At 33.2% G+C, this 21,400-nt stretch overlaps 1 protein-coding gene and 1 non-coding gene across 5 annotated transcripts in view; one reads left to right on the forward strand and one right to left on the reverse strand.

Moving 5' to 3' along the window:
• GRIK2 (glutamate ionotropic receptor kainate type subunit 2) overlaps nt 1-21,400 on the forward strand; it is a 591,009-nt gene that overhangs the window by 274,825 nt on the left and 294,784 nt on the right. For all 4 annotated transcript variants that reach the window (XM_028510071.2, XM_028510069.2, XM_036024519.1 and 1 more), the window contains 3 exons: nt 2,520-2,701; nt 7,934-7,987; nt 11,165-11,338. In XM_028510071.2, coding sequence (XP_028365872.1) covers nt 2,520-2,701; nt 7,934-7,987; nt 11,165-11,338 — 410 coding nt within the window. The remainder of the gene's footprint in view (nt 1-2,519; nt 2,702-7,933; nt 7,988-11,164; nt 11,339-21,400) is intronic.
• On the reverse strand, nt 2,156-2,284 carry LOC114495878. The gene has a single exon (XR_003684541.1). It is a non-coding gene; the product is annotated as a U11 spliceosomal RNA (small nuclear RNA).

The raw sequence follows: 21,400 nt of genomic DNA on the forward strand, positions 1-21,400 counted from the left end.
AGTATATTAGATACATAATATAATCTATGCTGTTATGTGCATATTAATTCTTTAGACTGAATTGTATTGCTTAATGGGTATATTTAATATCAATTAATTATGTAGTATTTATTTTACTATATTAGTAAATATTTAAATTTGTAAAACAAAATGAGCCAATAATATTATACTTTATAATTTATGCCACCATTACTTGTAGAATTTTAAGTGACAAAATTGGGATAATATTTTAAAAGCAAAATATACTAGATAATTTTAAATTTATATATTTTTTAAATTATATGTTTATCTGAGACTGAATTTTATTGTTAATTTCATTGTTAACTATGTTATACTATATTAAAGTATATATAACATGATATGTGTAAGAGAGTTAGAGAGTTCCAGATTAGTTTTTTACAAATATCTTCCTTTATTACTATTTGTCATACTAATATTTATGAAAGTAGTTTTTCAGGGAAGATAGAAAAGGAGCAAAAGAAGTATAGAGATGAAATGGAAATAGAGGTAGATAAGAAGAAGAGTAGGCAGAAGAGAAAAGGAAATTGCTTATTTGGTCCAAGCTAGAGTAGAATTTTATGATCCTTTTTTCTTATCACACTCTTTTATATATCAGGTCTTTTATATCAGTTCTGAAAGGGGTTTCATTACTTGAAGTTGTATAAAGGAATATAGTCAATGATTTGTCTCTGCTATTTTAAAATGCATGACATTTCTATGACCTGTTGAATATATATGTGTTAGTTTTATTTATTTTTGAAACAATCAGGAGCTACTTCTCTAGGAAAATGTTTGCTTTACCAATGTCTATGGTTATACTTATTTCTGAAAGCTAATATTATACCTAGAAAACAGTATTAAAATTTAGTTTTATTTCTTAAAGTAATTTTATTATTGTTTAGGTTACTTAGAGTCTATTTTATCATTTTATTAAGGGAAATTATTTCACTTTTGCATATGCACCAAATTACTATACCATTACTTGTAAACAAAACCCAAAAAGAAGTAACCAGAGTTACTAACAATAGAGAATAGTTATGTAAATTATGTCATCTATAAAACACTGTTAATTACAGACAAACTAGAACAATAATCATTGACTTACAGCTACCTATAAGACATTGTCACAAAACAACTACTAATATAAAATACAAAACAAAATAAACCTCTATGTACAAATGTGAAAATGCACAAAAAGTATATGGAAGATTCATATTTCAAGCCATTAGCAGTACAAAGCCTTGAGAGTAGTATCGGGGTGTAGAGGGAGACTCTTCGACCCTATATTTGTTTATATATTTAAATGATTTTTCTTAACTAATAATCATCTGTATCTTTTATAATTTGAAAATATCTATATATAATATAGAATTTCAAAGGTGATTATTTTAAAAAGAGGGGCTGGGTGGAGGTGGAAGAAGGTATGGGGGGATAAATAGTAATAACAATACAATCAAATAATCTATAAAAAATAAAAACAAACAAAAAAATAGGAAAAAACCCTAGGAATCTAGAGTTCTGAATTTTAATGGTCACACTATACAATGCACATATGAGGTTTGTCCAGAAAAAGTTCAACCATTGTTAATATAATGAGAATGGTTTACATGACATCCATGTAACCTGGCAGCCAAGGAGAGCAGACTGGAATGGGCATGCATGAACAATGATGACTTCACTCACTGGACAGTGGGGGCGATAAGACACTGCTGAGTGAGCATGTGTACTGTGTGGCCATAGCATTAAAAATGACTGAGAGAGTAGAGAAAAATGAATCCGCATCCATTTTGCATTAAGCTTGAATGTTTTTCCATGGAAATTTAGGATGATTCAGAAGGTCGCAGCTCCGGGCAACTGGTGATTGGCAACTTCATCAGACAATGTGCATGCTGATGCATCATGTCTCATGCAGATTTTTTTTTTTCAAAACAAACATCAAATCACCCAGGTGACTCAGCCTCCCTACAGCCCAGATTTGGCACCCTGCAACTTTTGGCTTTTCCCAAAATTAAAATCACCCTTGAAAGGGAAGAGATTTCAACCATTGGTTACATTCAGGAAAATATGATGGGGCACATGATGGCAATCAGGAGAACTGTGTGAGGTCCCAAGGTGCTTACATTATTGATTGATGGGTTAATTGATTGATTTTTGCATGGGTGCCAGGACCAATGATCACTCGCTGCCCAGGTACCAAAAAATTATGCTTCCAAAATCTCTTGATGTCAATTCCGAATGTAGAGCAATCAAGCTGCCCTATGTGTGCAGCTCACGACAGAAGCCCCAAGGTGTCTACATTAAATGGGACTGAGGTTTCATTGTCCTGTGTACATTGTTTCTTGTATCCTGTATCTTCTTCAGTAAATGCCTCTGTTTTTCATATTACATGGCTGGATACCTTCTGGAAAGACCTCATAAACATGGTTAAGAAAGGCAGGCATTGTAGTGAGAATATTTTGTGATTCCATGATCCACTCCAATTTTTCTCTGATAGTATTTTCTGTACCTTTTTGTTAAAGGCCTCATTCGTTTGCAAGAGCTCATCAAAGCTCCATCAAGGTACAACCTTCGACTTAAAATTCGTCAACTACCTGCTGATACAAAGGATGCAAAACCCTTACTAAAAGAAATGAAAAGAGGCAAGGAGTTCCATGTCATCTTTGACTGTAGCCATGAAATGGCAGCAGGCATTTTGAAACAGGTAAGCTTTAAATTATTTAAATTCTTAGGGTTTTTTTAAAATTTGCATTTAAAGTATAGCATTTAGGGTTTTCAAATCAAAGTGTTATTGTTTTACAGTCAGTTAAAAAACAAGCCAGGGAATTGACCTAGATGTGATATTCTGATAAAAAGCTCTGACAATTGCTTTTAATTAATTGTCTCACAAGAAAAGTAATGTAAATACTGATGATCTTCAAACACCTTGTTTGTGATTTGTAGGTTATTTTAAGCGGCTACAATACTGTGTAATAATGTGACTATTGACTAATGAGATAGATGTTTCTGTTTTGTACTGAAATGAAGGAAGAAACTAAGTCAACAGTTGAGCAGCTCAATCATTATAATCAACCAGTAGGAAAAGGAGAAAAAAAAAAGGATTTGCTATTTAGCTGGCATTTACTGTGAGATGCCTTACACATTTGATTTTATTTAATCCTCACCACAGCCAAAAGAAGTAGGGTTTATCTCCACTTTAAAGACAAAGAGAAAGATTAAGTAACTTAACTAATAGCCAACAGCAAGGAAATAGTGGAGGCATGCGTGTGCCATCAGATGATGTTACAAAATGAAACTGAGAGCAACAAATGAACAAATAAGAAAAAAATAAACAAAAACTCATAGACACAGACAACAGTATGGTGATTAGCAGAAGGAAGGGGTATGGGAGGGTAATAAAGGGTAAAAGAGAACGGGGTAAAAAGAAGGTAATAAAATATATGGTGACTGAAGAAGATTTGACTTTGAGTGGTAAACACAATGCAATATACAAATGATATATTATAGAATTGTAAACTTGAAACCTATATAGTTTTGTTAACCATTGTCACTCCAATAAATTTAAGATATTTCTTCCACAATAAATACTGCCTACTTAAAAAGATAATACAAACCAATCAAAATAAATAATTTATAGCAGTAAGATCTCTTAATATTATTTTAGCACTCTTCAGACCTAATAGCATACTTGAAAACAGCCATTATATTGGCTCATATCATATAGATTAGGGAGCTGATGTCAGGGTTTAATTAATTAGTATAAAGCCACATGCTAACAAAGTGGTAAAGCCTGGGTTATTTCCCCCCTGGGGTAAAGACAGCATTTTATTTTTTATTCTGTAAGTATATTTTATTGATTATGTTGTTACAGTTGTCCCATTTTTTCTCCCCTTTATCCCCCCTGCCCTACATCCCCTTCCACCAGCATCCCCCCCACTTAATTCATGTCCATGGGTTATACATACAAGTCCTTTGGCTTCTCCATTTCATATACTATTCTTAATCTCCCCTGTCTATTTTGTACCTACAAATTATGTTTCTTAAGCCCTGTACCTTTTCCTCCATTCTCCCCCACTGTCCTCTTCCCAGATGACCCTCCATGGGATCTCCATTTCTGTGATTCTGTTCCTGTTGTAGTTGTTCGCTTAGTCTGTTTTTGTTTTTTTAAGTTCAGTTGTTGATAGTTGTAAGTTTGTTGTCATTTTACTATTCCTAGTTTTGATCTTCTTCTTTTTCTTAGGTAAGTCCCTTTAATAATTCATACAATAAAGGCTTGGTGATGATGAACTTCTTTAACTTGACCTTATCTGGAAGCACTTTATCTGCTTCCATTCTAAATGATAGCTTTGCTGGATACAGTTATCTTGGATGTAGGTCCTTGCCTTGCATGACTTCAAATACTTCTTTCTAGCCCCTTCTTGCCTGCAAGGTTTCTTTTAAGAAATCATCTTATAGGCTTATGGACACTCATTTGTAGGTAACTGTGTCATTTTCTCTTGCTGCTTTTAAGATTTTCTCCTTGTCTTTAATCTTGGGTAATATAATTATGATGTACCTTGGTGCATGCTTCCTTGGGTCCAACTTCCTTGGGACTCTGAGCTTTCTGGACTTCCTAGAAGTCTATTTCCTTTGCCAGATTAGGGAAGTTTTCCTTCATTATTTTTTCAAATAAATTTTCAATTTCTCGCTCTTTCTCTTCTCCTTCTAACACCCCTATGATTAGGATGTTGGAACCTTTAAAGTTGTCCCAGAGGTTCCTAAGACTTTCCTCATTTTTTAAAATTCTTGTTTCTTCATTCTGTTCCAGTTGAATGTTTATTTCTTCCTTTTGTTCCAAATCTTTGAGTCCCCGTCCCCTTCCCTTCACTGTTGGTTCCCCTGTGTATTTTTTTAATTTCACTTTACATAGGCTTCACATCTTCTTTTGTTTTGTGGCCATACTTAGTTATTTCTGTGAGCATCCTGATTACCAGTGCTTTGAACTCTGCATCTGATAGCATAGCTATCTCTTCATCACTTAGTTCTGTTTTTGGAATTTGACCTCTTCATTTATCTGGGCCATAGTTCTTTGTCTTGGCACACCTATTATATGGTAAGGGGTGGAGGCTCAGGTGTTTGCCAGGGTGGGGCAACCCTCTTTGCTGCATTGTGGCACTGTATGTGGGGCAGAGGTGCAGGAGGGAACAGTGCTGCTTGTTCAGCGCTCATCCCTCTTTCAGTCACTTCCCATTACCCGCAATTAAATTGTGCACTTTTTGTGCTGATTCCCAGGTGGGTGATCTTGTGTACATTCTAGAACCCTGTGAGTCTCTCCAATGACCTCTCCTGTGAGGCTGGTAGTTTCTTGTGCTGCCACAATCCCCACAGGTTTTTACATCCAGAGGTTTTGAGGCTTATTTCCCTGCACTGGAACCCTGAGTTGCGCAATTTGTATCGCTCCCCAGTTTTTCCTTCTGGCTTATCCACAGGCGAATGTGGGGCCGCCTCCTCCACCAGCTGCCATTTAGCCCACACAGGTCTTCTAGGCATTGCCTTGCTGCCCTCCCTCTTCACCCCAGCTGCCTATCTCCCCCCCTCCTACTGGTCTGGATGAATGTTTCTTTCTTTAATTAGTTGGTTGTTGGACTTCCATATGGTTTTATTTTCTGACAGTTCTGGTTATTTTTTGTTTCTAAATTTGCCATTGTCCTTCTTTTGGCTGTGTGAGGAAACAAAGCCTATCTACCTACAACTCCATCTTGGCCAGAAGTTTAAAGCCTGGATTTGAACACAAGTCTATGGACTTTGTTTTTAAAAATCTTTATGTACACTGCCTAACACCACGGTGGTTTAGGATTATTCATCTGTCTTTCATTCTTTCATGTGCTGGATAAAATTTTACTACTGGACAATGATGCAAATTCAGATGTCAAATTATATCCCATAAAATATAACTACCAACAATAAATGCCTGTTATAACATGGTTATTGTATTAAACAGAGGCCCATTCAGTCTTCCAATATGAATGTTTGTTTTACTACAGTAAAATATTTAATTGGATTTGGAAATTGCTGTAGTGTTATATTTGGGTAATAAAGCATGTGAGGTTTTTTGGTTTTTGTAATGAACAAAATGATGCAATAAAGTAAGCACTGAAATCCAGAGCAGGGATTTGTTTTCCATTTAATACCAGAACAGTTCTTTATCACATTAAGAATACACAGACCTGGAAAGGAGACCCTTTCTTTATGCCTATGGTGAGTTAGCACTCAGCTGTTTGTCAGTGACAGAGCTTTGGTAGGCTTTGTCTAGGCTTCCATGCTTAGACAACTGATCATACAAATGATCATACAAATGATCAGTTGTCTTGTCCCTAGAATAACTAACTGGCTTACTTTGCTATCTGAAATGTGAGAGGACCCATCATCTTTAATCAAATTTCCATTCTTCTTTCCCTTTGATTCTTTCATTACTGTATACTTGTTTTCTTATGTGAATTCTGACCTAGACATATTAAGAAATATTTATTCCAAAATAAACCTAGGTCAGGATACACACAAGAAAACAGAATATTATAATGTTTAAAAACATATACAACATAAAAAGATGCATAATTTTAACAAGATTAGTAAAAACAAATCAGAGCAATGGTAAAATGAGAATATGAAAATTGATAAGTCTGAGTAACATTATTGCACAGAATGTATCCTTTTAGATCCTATAATAATGGCAGACTATACATATATAATAGTATTTTTTTAGCTTCACTTGTCCCAGAGGTTTATCTCGTGTTTGGATCTAAGTTACTCTAGAAACCAATTCAAGAAGAAAGCAAATGCCTTTGTTCTTATAAATGCAGCAGTACATTTAATAGGATTCTATTTTATGATTTATGAAAATTTTCAGATTCCTCAGTATTTGCTAATGATGGAACTCCAAGGAAATGGTATATGATTTTGAGAGCAAGCATAGATGGGTTTAATCCAATATTTTACATAACCAGAAAAAAAGAATGAATTTATCAGTTTAATCTTATGTGTTTATTTTTTTGTTTAACTTATTTATTTAAACTAACTGAGATTTTAGTAAATACTGAGCAACAGTGAATTTGAAGTTTTCTGTCTGAAAGCTTTGAAAATTAGTGGAACTTGGGGCTAGCTAGATTTTCTCTGCGGCAAAGATGCTATCTCTACCCAGCTTTTCTTAAGATAAAAAATGCTTCATTTTTCCAAATTTCATCAGCAACTACACTTTTCATTGATAAACAGCTATATCAAAAAAATTTTCTGTCTTCAGAGGGGGAATTGACACTTCTAATGGTTAGCAGTTCTAATCCAAAAGTCTTTAAGATTAATAGTCTAATATCAAAAAGGAAGTGTGAAATAAAACAGTGAATTTCAATCGGTATATTAATAAAAATAAAAATACATTTCTTTATCTGTAATTTTTGAATAACAGTGATTTACATCTGCTGCTTTAATGTCAAGGAAACGTCTCTAAACCGTTGAAAAAAATCCTATTGTTATTATACTTTGCAGCACATTTTCCCTAATTGAGTAATACCTTTCATCAAAATAAAATGGTGTTCCTCATTAGGGTATTTGTGGTGGACACATTAGAAATATAATGAACTAAGATGTGCTCTCTCAGGTTTATGTGAAATGAAGTGTCTTTAATATCCAATGCAATAAGCTTTGCAATTGCAAATATTCAACTAATAGCTTTTCTATCAAGAGAATTAGTTCTTAAATTCCTTCAGGAGTCACTAATCTTCTTTAACTATGGAGAAAAGATTTAGTTTGACCCAAATTTTAATGTAACTTTAATGTTATAGGCTGGTTCGTTATTACATCCCACTATTTTGTTCTCACTTGTCTTATCAACATAACTTATTTTATATAATGTATACTTTCAATATCAATATATTTATATATTTTTTAATTTTCTACTTCTCAGGCATTAGCTATGGGAATGATGACAGAATATTATCATTATATCTTTACCACTCTGGTAAGTAATTTATAAAACATAAATATAATGTTCTAAATTTTATTATTCTAACTTTCCAGAATGGGAAATAAGTCTGAGTGAGAAAAAATAATATAATGACTGGCACTTTTGTAGTTATAGTATGCATTATTCTAATTAACCCAGGAAGAATTATCATCACAGAGAAATAAAAATTCTTGGTGGGAAACCAATAATTTTGAAATATTATCATTTCTGATATTAAATTCAAAATATTGTCTTATTTTTATATTGCTATAGAGAAAATAATAGATTTTAAAATTAGTTTGCTGAGAAATCAATGTTTTAGAAAAGCACAAATTCTTATGTTATGAGCTCTATTCACCTTACAAAAATCCCATTTATTGAAGCTGCTCTTTTAGTAGATTAAATCTACTCTCTTGTTTTTGCATATGTTTAGTTGGATTTTTAAAAAGTCAATGTGATTTGATTTACAATCAGGAAGTTGCATGTTACCGTTATCTTTTGTCTTTACATGGCTACCACACAGTTTTTCCTTACTATTCATGAAACTCTAACTTTACCGTTTTACCAGTGCCACTTACTTTTAGTTCTATTTATCATTTCATATCCTGGTTTTTCTTTATGAAAACAATAAAATTTAACTAAGTAAATTTAAAGATTTCATTAGCTTTATTGAACAATTTCTGAATAGAACAGCATCCCATCTACCAGGTAGAGGAGCTCTAAGGAGCTGCCCAAAAGTCATTCAAAGGCAGAGAGGGGGTGAAAAAAGAAGACATAACTGAAGAAAGGCATCATTTCAGGCAAGGTTACCTCCCATTCCAGGACAAAAGGGTACATTGAGGCAGATTACCTCACTGGTGCTGACCAGGAAATTACAGACAGACCAGTTAAGATGACATTCCTGGGGACGGTTGAAATTGCATTAGGTTAGGTACTGAGTCCTGGTTTGGTGACATGGACTTTGTAAAAGTGACTCCATTTGGGTCCCATTTCTTTTAAACACCTTCCTCTGTGAAACAGCTGTGTGTCTCCAGCTCTGCTGTGCTTTCTCTATATCACTTTCCATTACGGGATTTTTTGTGGCCCATAAGAAACTTTGTGATAGGCAGGTGGAGAGGAGATGGATGCCTTCACTCATCAGCAAATTATATGTTAATTCTGCTGAAACTCATTTCTACCCTAATCATAAGATTTTAGGAAAGCAAATGTATCAGTAAGAAGAAAAATGGAAATCTAGTTTAGGATATATAGAACTTGGCCTATAATTGAAGGCCTTTTTAGTTTGATTCTAACCAAATTTTTCTAGTAGTTTTTTTTTTTTTTGCTGTTATTCCCTTTCATGAATTCTCTTTTGTAGATTCTTTCTGCTTTATAAAGTTGTTTCTGAGTATAAAAATTGAAAGTCATCTGTTTTGCTTCTGACTTTTGCTGATTTCTACTCTTTTACCCCTCAGCATATACTTCCATACATAATGTACATATATCTCCTTGGCTTGATAGCAAACATTGAAAAATAAAAACCTAAAGGTCCATTATTTTTTTTACAACACAGAACACAACTCAGTCCAATGTCAGTTGCTCTCCACTGTGTTTTATTTCTATTATCTAGCCTGTATCATTTTATGGGTCCAAAACAAGCTTTGCATAAGAACAATGGCATTAATCCTGCCCCAGTTCTCATGTTGTCTGTGGCACTGGTTCGAAAGAAGAACAAAGGCCCACGTGCTGCATGTTCTCAGAATGACATCCACATCTCCTGAGAGCATTGGTCTCCTGTCTCTTGAGAAAACCAATGGGCAAAGTGAGAGCATTCACTGTATACAGCTGGGAAAGGGCAACTTAAGTTGAAGGGGTTCCTTATGGTGAAGTTGCCAGGTAGGATTAAGACAAAGGGACTGAAAGCATTCTGTAACAAAAAAAGGCCCATATTCACTGTTTTTCTCAGCTTTGATATAATTTTTTTAGTTAGAAGCCATATTTTATGACCTGTTTCTTAAAAAAAAGACAAAACAAAACAGAAAAATGACAATAATCAACCAAGAAAGCAAGGCATAGGAAGAATACCTTTGTTTTTATTTATTTTTTTCATAATTTTTGAAAGGTTTTGTTTATTTATCTTTAGACAGAAGAGAAGGGAGATAAAAAGTGAGGGAGAGAGAGAAACATCAATGTGTGGTTGCCTCTCACACCACCCCCTACTGTGTACCTGCCAGCAACCTGGGCATGTGCCCTAACTGGGAATCAAATCAGTGACCCTTTGCTTCTCAGGCCAGCACTCAATCCACTAAGCCACACAAGCCAGGGTGGGGAAGAATACCTTTATTGCACACCTTCATTGCAGTGTTATTTACAATAGCCAAGATTTGGAGACAGCTCACGTGTCCATCAGTAGATGAATGGATAAAACAACAATGGTATATTTACACAATGGAATACTATGTGGCCATAAAAAGAAGACAATTTTACCTTTGCAATAGCATGAATGGACCTGGAGAACATTATGCTAAATGAAATAAGCCAGTCAGAAAAAGACAAATTCGATATGATTGCACTCATATGTGGAATCTAATAAACAAACTGAACAAGCAGAATAGAAACAGACTCATTGAGAACAGGCTCTGGGTGGGTTGGGTGGTGGTGAATCTCACACACACACACAAAAAGAAAAAAGACTCATGGGTGTGGGCAACAGTGTGGTGGGGGAGAGAGGGGTTGGAATGGAGGTGGAAGAAAGTGTAAGGGGGATAAATGGAAATGGAAAAAACACCTTTAGTCGGTTAAAAATAAAATGTTAATGCATTGCATGTAAAGGCAAGCTATCTTTAACATGGAGAAGAAAACTTAGGTAAATATTAAAGTGGTTAGAAAAAGGCTCTTGTTCCATTGGTGGAATTAGAATATTATACATATATAAAATATATATATATTATATACATAATATATATTATATATTTACACACATATGTATTTGCATTGGCAAAGTAAAGTATATATGTTTATGTAAAGCATATGTATTTGCATTGACAGAGCATGAAGATAGTCTGTTTGAATCCTGGTGATTTGTGATGTTGCATATCACTTGAGAAACATTGATGTTAACTGTCCTAAGGGAAGTAAGAATAAGTGACTATTTCAATTATGTGTGCCTGTGAATGTACTCTGTTGATAATACATGAAAAAATTGTCTTTCAGGATCTTTTCGCCCTTGATGTGGAACCCTACCGCTACAGTGGTGTTAACATGACAGGGTTCAGAATATTAAATACTGAAAATACACAAGTCTCCTCCATCATTGAAAAATGGTCTATGGAACGGTTGCAGGCACCTCCAAAACCCGATTCAGGTTTGCTGGATGGATTTATGACGGTATGAACACCCACTTAAAGATCAGTTTATGTGTTTTTCAGTTTATGTGTTTATCATGCCCTCAAAGACATGATATCAGAACTACTGTTAAAATAATTCTTTTAACACTTTTCTTAATCAGTTTTTATTGCAAATTTACACTTTTTATGGAAGTATCTCAAGAGGCATTTCTACTATCAGAATACTACAATGTAGTGCTGTACAGATGATACATTAGAGACTGAAAAGAAGCCATTGTCTGACAGTTCACCTTCTGATTTTAACTACCAGTATGTGATTACTCTTTAACCTGTTGGTTTCTGATATCTGATGTCATAGGAATGCCTCACATCACACAAAAATATCCCTTGAGCTTACTCAATACATTTTTAATGTCAAAGATATTTAATATGCTTCAATTAAAATAAGCACCAAGCAAAAGCTCACGGAGTAGATGTTGGTGTTAGAGAAATCCTTCCCACATGTCCTCTAGCTCCATACCCATCCCTCAAAACCAGGCAAGAAAATCTGAAACAACAAAGGAAGCCTGGATTTCAGTGAGGGCCCCTTCGCCGATAACAAGAACACAGTTTCCTACATGGCTTAATGGGAAAATAAACACAGAAGCACTAAAAGGCCACAAGATTTCAGTATTTAGGAGTCTTGGTACATATTCAAAGTTAAAATAACTCCATCTTTTTATAGCTATACATATTGTTTTAAAGGAACTTAATATGTTTTTAAAATTTCATGTATTTAAGAATTTACCCATTTTGTCTAGATTGTCCAATTTGTTGGCATATACTTGCTTGTACTATTTTCTTACAATCCCTTGTATTTCTGTGGAGTCAATTATTACTCTTCCTCTTTCTTTTCTGATTTTATTTATTTGGGTTCTCTTTTTTTCTTTCTTTATAAGTCTGGTTAAAGTTTGTCCATCTTGTGTATCTTTTCAAAGAACCAGCTCTTGGTTTTCTTGATCTTTTGTATTGTTGTTTTAGACTCTGTTTTGTTTATTTCTGCTTTGATTTTTATTATTTTCTTTCTTTTACTCACTTTGAGCTTTGTTTATTGTTATTTTTCTAGTTCCTCAATGTGTAAGGTTAGATTGTGTATTTGAGGTGTTTCTTGTTTCTTGAGGTAGGCCTGTAATTTCCCTCTTAGGATTGCTTTCACTGTGTCCCATAGATTTTGGGTTGTTGTGGTCTCATTTTCATTTGTTTCAAGGATTTATTTCTTGAACTCATGTTAACCTATTCATTATTTAGTAACATGCTTCAGTCTTCTCAAATTTATTGAGACTTGTTTTGTGTTCTAGTATGTGGTCTGTCCTAGAAAATGTCCTATGTGAACTTCAAAAGAATGTATATTCTGCTGTTCTGAGTTGAAATGCTCTGAAGATATCAATTAAAATGCTGTGATCTAGTGTATCACTTAAAGCTGCTGGTTCCTTATTGATTATCTATCTGGAACATCTATCCATTGATGCCAATAGGATGTTAAAATCCTGTAGTACGACTATTTCAGTCAATCTCTCCCTTTATGTCCATCAAGATTTTATTTACATATTTAGGAGCTCCTATATTGGGTGCATGAATGTTTATTAGGTTTATACCCTCTTGTTGGATTGTTCCCTTTATCATTGTGTAGTCTTCTTCTTTGTCTCTTATTATAGCTTTTGTTTTAAAGTCTATTTTGTAATATATAAGTATTGGTATTCTGGAGTTTCTTTTGTCTTACACACTTTTAGAGGCTCAAGACTAACCAAGAATCACACTTGTCATTTTCAAGTGTTAGTTTACACTTAGAAACTGGACTAATGAAGAAACTGTACAAAAAGGATATGTTCTTATGTATCTTTAGTTGTTTATACCATTCTGCCAATGAAATAAAAATCTAATGGAAGGCACATATATAATTGAAAAGTTTCCAATAGCTATGTTAAATAACATATACAAAGCAGGTAAAAAAATCAATGCTGTTAATTTATTTTTTAACCAATTATATAAAAATAACTATTATTTAAACAGGTAATCAATATGAAAGTTATGACTGAGATATTTGCCTTTTTTTACGAAGTCTTTGAAATTTCGTGTGTATTTGACACCTTGCCTATTCATTTGGACTGCTCATGTTTCAGGTATTCCATAGACAAATGTAGCTAGTGGCTTTTAGGACTTGATGGTTATAATATACTAGTTAAACAAATTATAAATGCCTGATATATTCTCATTGAATCTATTTTCTATAGACTGAATTACTGCTATAATTTATAAAATAGTTCAGTGCTTTGACAATGTTCACATTTCCTAGGTCATTGCTACCTGCTTTTTATATGTCAGTTGCAGGTGGAAACTCTATAAGCATAAATACAGGGGTGGGAAAAAGAAGGTTATTAATAATAAAATAATAAATGAATAAATAAATGCAAGAATGAACTGCCTTGAGTGCTTACAACTGTAAGCCTGCTTTTGCCCACACCTATATTCCTCTCTACTGTTGTGTGGAAAATCTTCTGCTATTATGATTATAATTTTTTTCATTAATTGGTTCACTGGGTCTTCAGAGTGTTTTTAATGTTGTAGTGAAATAAAGGGAAATTTTAATTTTTTTCTCCTAAAAGAAGAGTTAATAACACAAATTGAGTGGCTTATAGACACTGAGAAAATTGTCACCCTCAAGCAACCAAATTTCTGATAGATACAATGACTTTTGTTCTCTCTTACTGAGAAAAGTAACCTATCAGAGTTTGAAAATGACTTATTTCCATAGTAATTGTTTGAAGAAATTATAGGAGGGGAATTTTACTCTTTTCCATTAATTGAGAGGATGGATTAGTTTTGCCATTTTGGTTTTAATCTAAGACATATTTGAGAAATGTTTTTAAAGGGACAGTATGTAAATGACTTAAAAATAAAGATATTTTTCCTCTAAAGTACATGCAGATTAAAAGTAATATACAGCCTAGAAAAAAGTCACACATATTCTATTTTATTCCCAGTTTGAAAATAGTGAATTGAACATCTAAAACTCAATAAGACAATGTCATTTTTAAACATTAAAGGGTATACTATCCTTTAAATTGTTATTTGAATATGTATATTTTTTCATGTATTCTTTCTAGCTCTTTTTTCCCTTCTTTAGTTTCAGCATGGGTATTTTGTCATTTGTTATTCAAAATCATTATACATTGGTTTAGGAGATGTAAGTCAGTGGGCATCATTACAGTTTTAACACCTTTATCCTCTAAGACTTTCCCTGATATGTCCAAGGATTTGTGTGCCCCTGTGTGTATCAGAAGCACAAAAATCATCCAACTTGACTTGGTTCTCTTTGTATTTCCATATAATTCCCTGAATGAATCTAATGTCACCCCTGAAACAAAGTACTCTCTGACTTCTGGTAACTTATGTAAACTGTTGGAGGATAGATAAATACAAAGGAAGGTGTATTCATTTCTTGCCCAGGGACACAGTGGCTTTTCAAGAGAATTATACTCAGAAGATGGTACTGTACAAAAAGACAGGATGTTAGGAAGAATCAAAGTTGAAGTTCTTTTCTTCTTGCTATGATTCCACTCCTCCTCGGTTCTTCCCTTTAGCTGAACTTGCAGGTGATTTAGTGAGAGATAAGTGGTAGAATAAATGTGCACTGATGAGAAAATGAGAAAATTAGGCTACTGAAATCTATAGAAGAGTTTTAAATGTCACTATTCTCTTTGGCATGGCCATGAAATGCTTTTCAAGTGGCATCTTAAATAAGAAAATTAAAGTTGTCACATGTAAGAGATAATTACTCTTTCATTTATATCTGTTTTATTTGTGTTACTAAAAACTATAAATACTTAACCAAAAAACTTACATGGGAACATTTTTTAAGTAAATGGGCTGAAGGTAAACTTAATTGCATGAGCACTTTTTGAATAATTTTTCTTTTCTAAAAATGTATACCAGCTATTTATTTAATCATATTCACAAACTGAGCATGGAACAAAAAATATTTTGGTAGAAGAGATGGAGTTTGCCATTAAGATAAATATTTCTTCCAAAAAACATTCTGATTGATTAGTTATTTATAATTTCTGTTTTAGAAAATTGATATCTTTAAAATCTTTTATTATATAATATTATGTAATGATATAAAAATTATATGCAAAATATTTTTATGTGACATAAATTTTAATTATAAAATAGTGAATGATTATTAAGAAAATAAAACCAGTAGCAAATCCATATAAAAATATTGTCAGCCCTGACCAGTGTGGCTCTGATGGTTGGATGTCATCCCCAAAGTGAAATGTTACTGGTTCAATTCCTGGTCAGGGCACATTCCTGGGCTGCAGCCTGGTCCCAGGTTGAAGCATGTCTGAGAGGCAACCGATCAGTATTTCTCTCATATACTGATATTTATCCCTCTCTCTTTCACCCTCTGCTCCCTTCTCTCTAAAAATAAGTAAATAAAATCTTTATTTAAAATGCTGGCATACTAATGCCTTGCATGAGCATTCTTTTTCTTTCCATTTAAGATTATATTGTAAACATTTCCCTAGTAGTTAAATATTTAGGAAAAGAAGGATGTCACTTAGTGCTACAATAAGTGACATCAGAAATTTAAGAGGATTCTAATTAGAAAATAATTATAGGCTAGCATGGTGACACTGACAACATTCCCTTTTGTGAGTTCCTGAGATCTCAGTACTTTTTATATCTCTTGGTTTTTAGGGGAGTCTTGATGGTCCCATAAAGCAATAATACTATCAGTGAAGTTCTTCGTGTTTGTAAGACCCATTATTGTCACTGTCATAGTCCTTTCTCACTATATAAGATTATAATATACTTTCACATTCTTTCTTCATGCTTGAGCTATAAAACAAAACAGTGAACTGGATGTATAAGAATATTTCTGGTTGCTCTAGCACATTCATTGACCCTTATATTAAGTGTTTATCAGCTAAATGCTGAACACAAGATCATTTTTTCTATAGTTGTAGTTTCTTCTTTTATGGTTTGGGGCCCTCATAATTAAAGATATTAATGTTAGTATCACAATAAACTTTAATCTTCATCTGGTGTCAATCCAACCAAGGTACCAAGTTACACAGTGTATCCAAACCTGATGTAGTCAAGAAGCAAAGAAGAAAGGTAGGCCAGTCCTCTCCCTTCAAACATAAAGGTCTTTTTTCTCCTATGATATCATGTTTCTAGTACATTTCCCCCTGCCCATAAACTATCATTCTCTTAGTGCTTTAAAATTCTCCCCAGGTATCAGCACTTATTATAAAACACTTTACTGTGCATTCTCTATTAAGTACTCACACATTTCCATGCTCCTGGAGTGTGGAAATATTATTGTTCTTTACTGCATGATCAAATGACATTTCACTCAGTCTTCTGAACAGGTATCTACTTTCCCCAAGAACAGTTACTATAAGGTCAAGATTCACTTTTTGAACCCATTAGAGTTTGACGATAATTATATTTATTGAGTTTGCAGCAATTTCAATTCAAGAGAATGAAGTCAAGAACAAACACCTCGATGTAATTTTAAATAGTCTAGCTATATCCCAGAAATCCTTCTCAGTTTTCCAATTATGCCTATGCATACTAATGCTAATTTACCTGTAATTCTTTCACTAGATTAAAAGTGCCATTTTTACGTTGATATGGAATATCACTCAAAGTTCTTGACCATGTAAATTTGCAACACAAATCAATAATGATCAAAACTGCAATTAAACTAGTCTCAATTATGTGTTAGAAGAATTCCTTAAACAGCAAAGTTTTAGACATGCCTTTGATTAAATAGCAAAATTTTAGTGAGTTAGAAGAGTAGTTGCCATTCTTTTTTACATAATGGGAGAATATTTGTAAGGGAGGTGATTCTTCATTTGTTTGAGTTCCAGTGCTCTTCTAACAAGTATGTCTTTTTGACAAAAGAACATGGCTTGGATTTTGTCATTTCTTTCATAATTAGATCATCTTAAATTTATAAATCAGTATCTTCTATACACAATTTACAGGAAGGAGTTAGCTCATATATTAAGAGTGCACAAGTGATTACTCTGCTCTAAAAAGAGGTACCTTCAGAAAAGTCAACGAAAATAGACGGTAGAAAAATAAGGCAGGGCCAGGCAAGCTTTCATCTGTTGCTAAAGTGCAAGTCTGCCTTTGCAGCTATTTGCTTATCTTAATTAGCTATAGCTATTTTCTTTGATTCAGTTGAAGTGAGAATAAATATGAGGTTTTGCCAAGCAGTGGGTGGAAATAACTTACACCATTTTTTTAATCAACAAAGAAAGGCATTTGGAATAAATTGGGTTTATCTCATATTCCACTAAAACCCTAAAAGAAAACTGTAAAAAGTAGCAAAACAATGAATTAATTGTCCTTCCTTCCTTCAATCAAATTTAATTGTGTGTACATTGCACATACACTCAGGATTTGATACCAGGCTCTCAGGATTGGGTGATGAAGACACCACCATTATTTCCTCACAGAACTTAGGGAACTGGCAGAATTAGAAGATACTAAATGTCTCACTGATCACATCGCCCATCTTCACTGGTACAAAATCATATTTAGATTTGATTATTGATCTCTTACTAATTTGGTACTTATTTGAGTGATCTAGTTTTCCTAATTCTTCCTTCAATTTTTTTTTTTTTTTTTTACTTTTTCATTCTATTTTATGGTAGCAAGACACAGATGTGTAATTACCAGGAGTTTTGCATAACTTCTTAGTATTTTGCTGATAAATTTATAATATTTAACAAAATTTATCAAAAGAACTGTTAGTTTTATTCTTGTCTTTAATACAGAAGAAATATTCTTGGGTCCATTTATAATCAAATAAGGAATAAATATTTGTATAAGATATTTCAGGGTATGTAATGAAGTCATAAATACAACATTTATTGTATTTGTATATGATTGATTTAATGAATAGTAAAAGGACATGGAGTATGTGGCATGATTAACAGAATGGCACTTTATTTCTTCTCTTTATATTCCTATTAATCTTCTGTAAGTTACTGAGTTGCAAGTTAAATCTGAATATAAATATTTTTGATGACACAACAGCTTGTATTATTTGTTAACATAGAGCATTCCACCTAACTGCCTTTGCTCATTGGTAGGTTAAATAATCAACATTTATCTAAAGCTGATAAAGAGATAGAATTTCTATTCTAAGTATTTTTTACATGAAAACTAATAGTTGCAATGAAGCATTTACTTTATTGTGTTACTCTTTAGGTCTATTTTTAAACTTTTCACTTGGTGAAGGTAAGGTTGAATAAAGAGACGTTTTTGCCCCTTCTACCTTGAAGAACAAAATTTATCTGCCAAGCACTGATCTAAAATCATGCAATACAAACTTGTAAAGGATTAATCCATTTTTGCTCATAATTTTCTTCACCTTCTTTTAGATTTTTATTTTATGTTTAACTATAGTTACATATGAATATAACCAATCAAAATGTATGAGGAAGTCTAGTGAGACAGAAATTTCTGTTACTGAGGAAAGAGAGATCCTCAAGGGACATCAGTGACAAGGACACGTAGAGAAGGGGATGGCCAGTGCTCCAACAGGAGGGCAAAGTCCAGCATTGTCAGCTAGGAACTGGCATGTTCTCAGATGTAGGGTTTCACATATCTGATAAATTGGAGATTGAAAAGAAGACATGACTTGGTCATTATCCTTGTGATTTTAACTGCAAGCTTTTTTGTCATGCTCAGTTATAGAACAACTTTATTTAAAAATTAAAACAACTGGAAAAGATGCAAATAAATAAAGAACTTGGTATATAATAAAATATATATTACAGGTAATAAACAGCAGTCATATCTATTATGTAGATATGTACCACCATGTATATTTTCCTCTTTTTTGTTTTTAAATTATCTACTTACATGCCCCACCGATATAGAAATTCTCTTGCCTATTTGACCCAAAGAATTACCTGAGTTTATTATTAAAGATATGACTATACACATATGACTTTAAGGACTCTAGGACTCATTTATGCATATGACTTAAAGCTACTTTAAGAGTAGCTTTAGGAAGTTTGATCCAAATGATTACTATGCATACATTCTGAGTGTAGCTCCCATTGTGTGTTACCATTTATAATTGACAACCTCCACTATAAAACGACGTATTTGTGAAATACATTTAATGCTTACTACATCCTAATGCTCTTATTGCCTCGTAACAGCATCATGGGGCAGATATAATCTTCATTTTATAGATGCAGATGTGTAGAATAAGTAGGTCATTCATAAAGGATGATCTCTGGGCTATAACCGGAAGCAAACAGAAATAGTCCTTGAACATCCAGAAGTAAAATATTGAGCATGATGAATTAGAAACCAGCAAAAACATTACATTTATTTCTTCTTCAACTTTAACATACAGGGTTTTACATCAACTTTGGGTGAGGTAGTTGGTCTACTAAACCCTCTTATTTCCTTCCTAAAGTTAACAGAGGTCGGAGGCAGCATCTGAATTGCATTTCCAACACTTTCTAACACTGTAACTTAATATCTTTGAGTGCCACTTGTCCAAGAGAAATAAATTTTAGTGTGTTATCTTAAGGCTCTAATAAAAACTCTAAATTAATAAATAAAAATATTGGAAACCTTCCTGGAGGCTTTTTATAATTATGAGCTATATTATTGCTTCCTCTTAAACCCTCAGTGCTTGATAAATATAGAACAAATTGTGACATAGTGATTATAATTTAAATGATGCAGTCATATTACTTCAGCATCAATCATAATCTGTTTTATGCAATTACACTGTAGTAGGTATTTGGTGTGTGTATGTGCCAAATGATTCATTGACATAGAAACTTTAAGAAGCATTCATAAAGAATCTATTTAGTACTTGAATTAATCATCTTAAAAATGAAGCCAATCACAATGATTTTAAATGTGCCACTAGAATTATGTGTCCCTATTTAACAGGTTTTTAAGTCTAGTTAGGAGTTTATGAAATGGTATGGACCATTTATTTCCTCTCAATGTCAGGTCACTTCCTTTTTAGATTAAGAAGGTGGTTGGTTGGGCAGAAAATTATAGGATGAATTTTTCTTAGGGTTTTTTGTTTGTTTTTTAATGTCAGTTATAGAAGACTGCTAAACATATCCTATCTTAGAACAAGAAAATTACGATGAGATTGGGATGAGAATCATCTGACTATTGAAGCTGAGGTCTGCTTGTTCTATCCGTTATAGACTCCTAATTATTTAACATCTCTGAGCCTCAAGCACTTCATCTGTTTAATGGAAATAATAACACACCACAGTGAATTCCGTCACTTTGAAGACTAATTGCACAGATACACTGCTTAAAGACAGTGTCTGGCAAACAGCTGATCCTCCAAAAAAGGTCTGCATTTTCCTCAAGGCAAAGACTATTTCTGAACTTTAGTGCAAGTGTTGTTTCTATTCAGAGTAAAGTTTGTCACTCATCCAGTCTTTTAATGCTTTGTTGCACAAATGTGATAACTGAATAAGAATGCTACTATGTAATACTACTTAAAAAAATCTAAAAGTAGGTAGTTGCCTATTTTAACGCACTAGATGAGAAGAAGTGAATGAATGAGCATGAATCAGAGCTAGATTTAGTATCAAATTGTTGATGTTCATTTCATGAGGCTGGCACCTAAATAATTACATTTAAATTAGGAAGACTTTTTTTCAAAAAGTGTTGCCTGTGCATTTTTGTGATATAAAAAGACTAAGAAATGGCAAGGATTTACTCTGATGCACTAGTTTCCTAGGTGTGCTTGGCCAATACTCTTTTAATTCACATTAATAAATTAAAAGAATATTTCTGAGAGAATGAAATGAGTTGGGGGTTAATTTGCCCTAGGGATGGTTGGAATTCCTTGGCTTTATTGTGCTGAGAGGAAATATTATGTTGATCTTTCATTTGCCTTTCTAAAAGGCATCATAAATATTTTAGTCATTAATCTTCAGAATATCCCATGACCAAATTGAACCAGAAGAAAAAAAATAAAGTTATTAAATACACACAGATATTAAAATGATACCAAATCAATTCTTCATGAAAATTTCCT

The sequence above is a fragment of the Phyllostomus discolor genome, chromosome 4, assembly GCF_004126475.2.
Source record: "Phyllostomus discolor isolate MPI-MPIP mPhyDis1 chromosome 4, mPhyDis1.pri.v3, whole genome shotgun sequence".
Taxonomy (NCBI): domain Eukaryota; kingdom Metazoa; phylum Chordata; class Mammalia; order Chiroptera; family Phyllostomidae; genus Phyllostomus; species Phyllostomus discolor.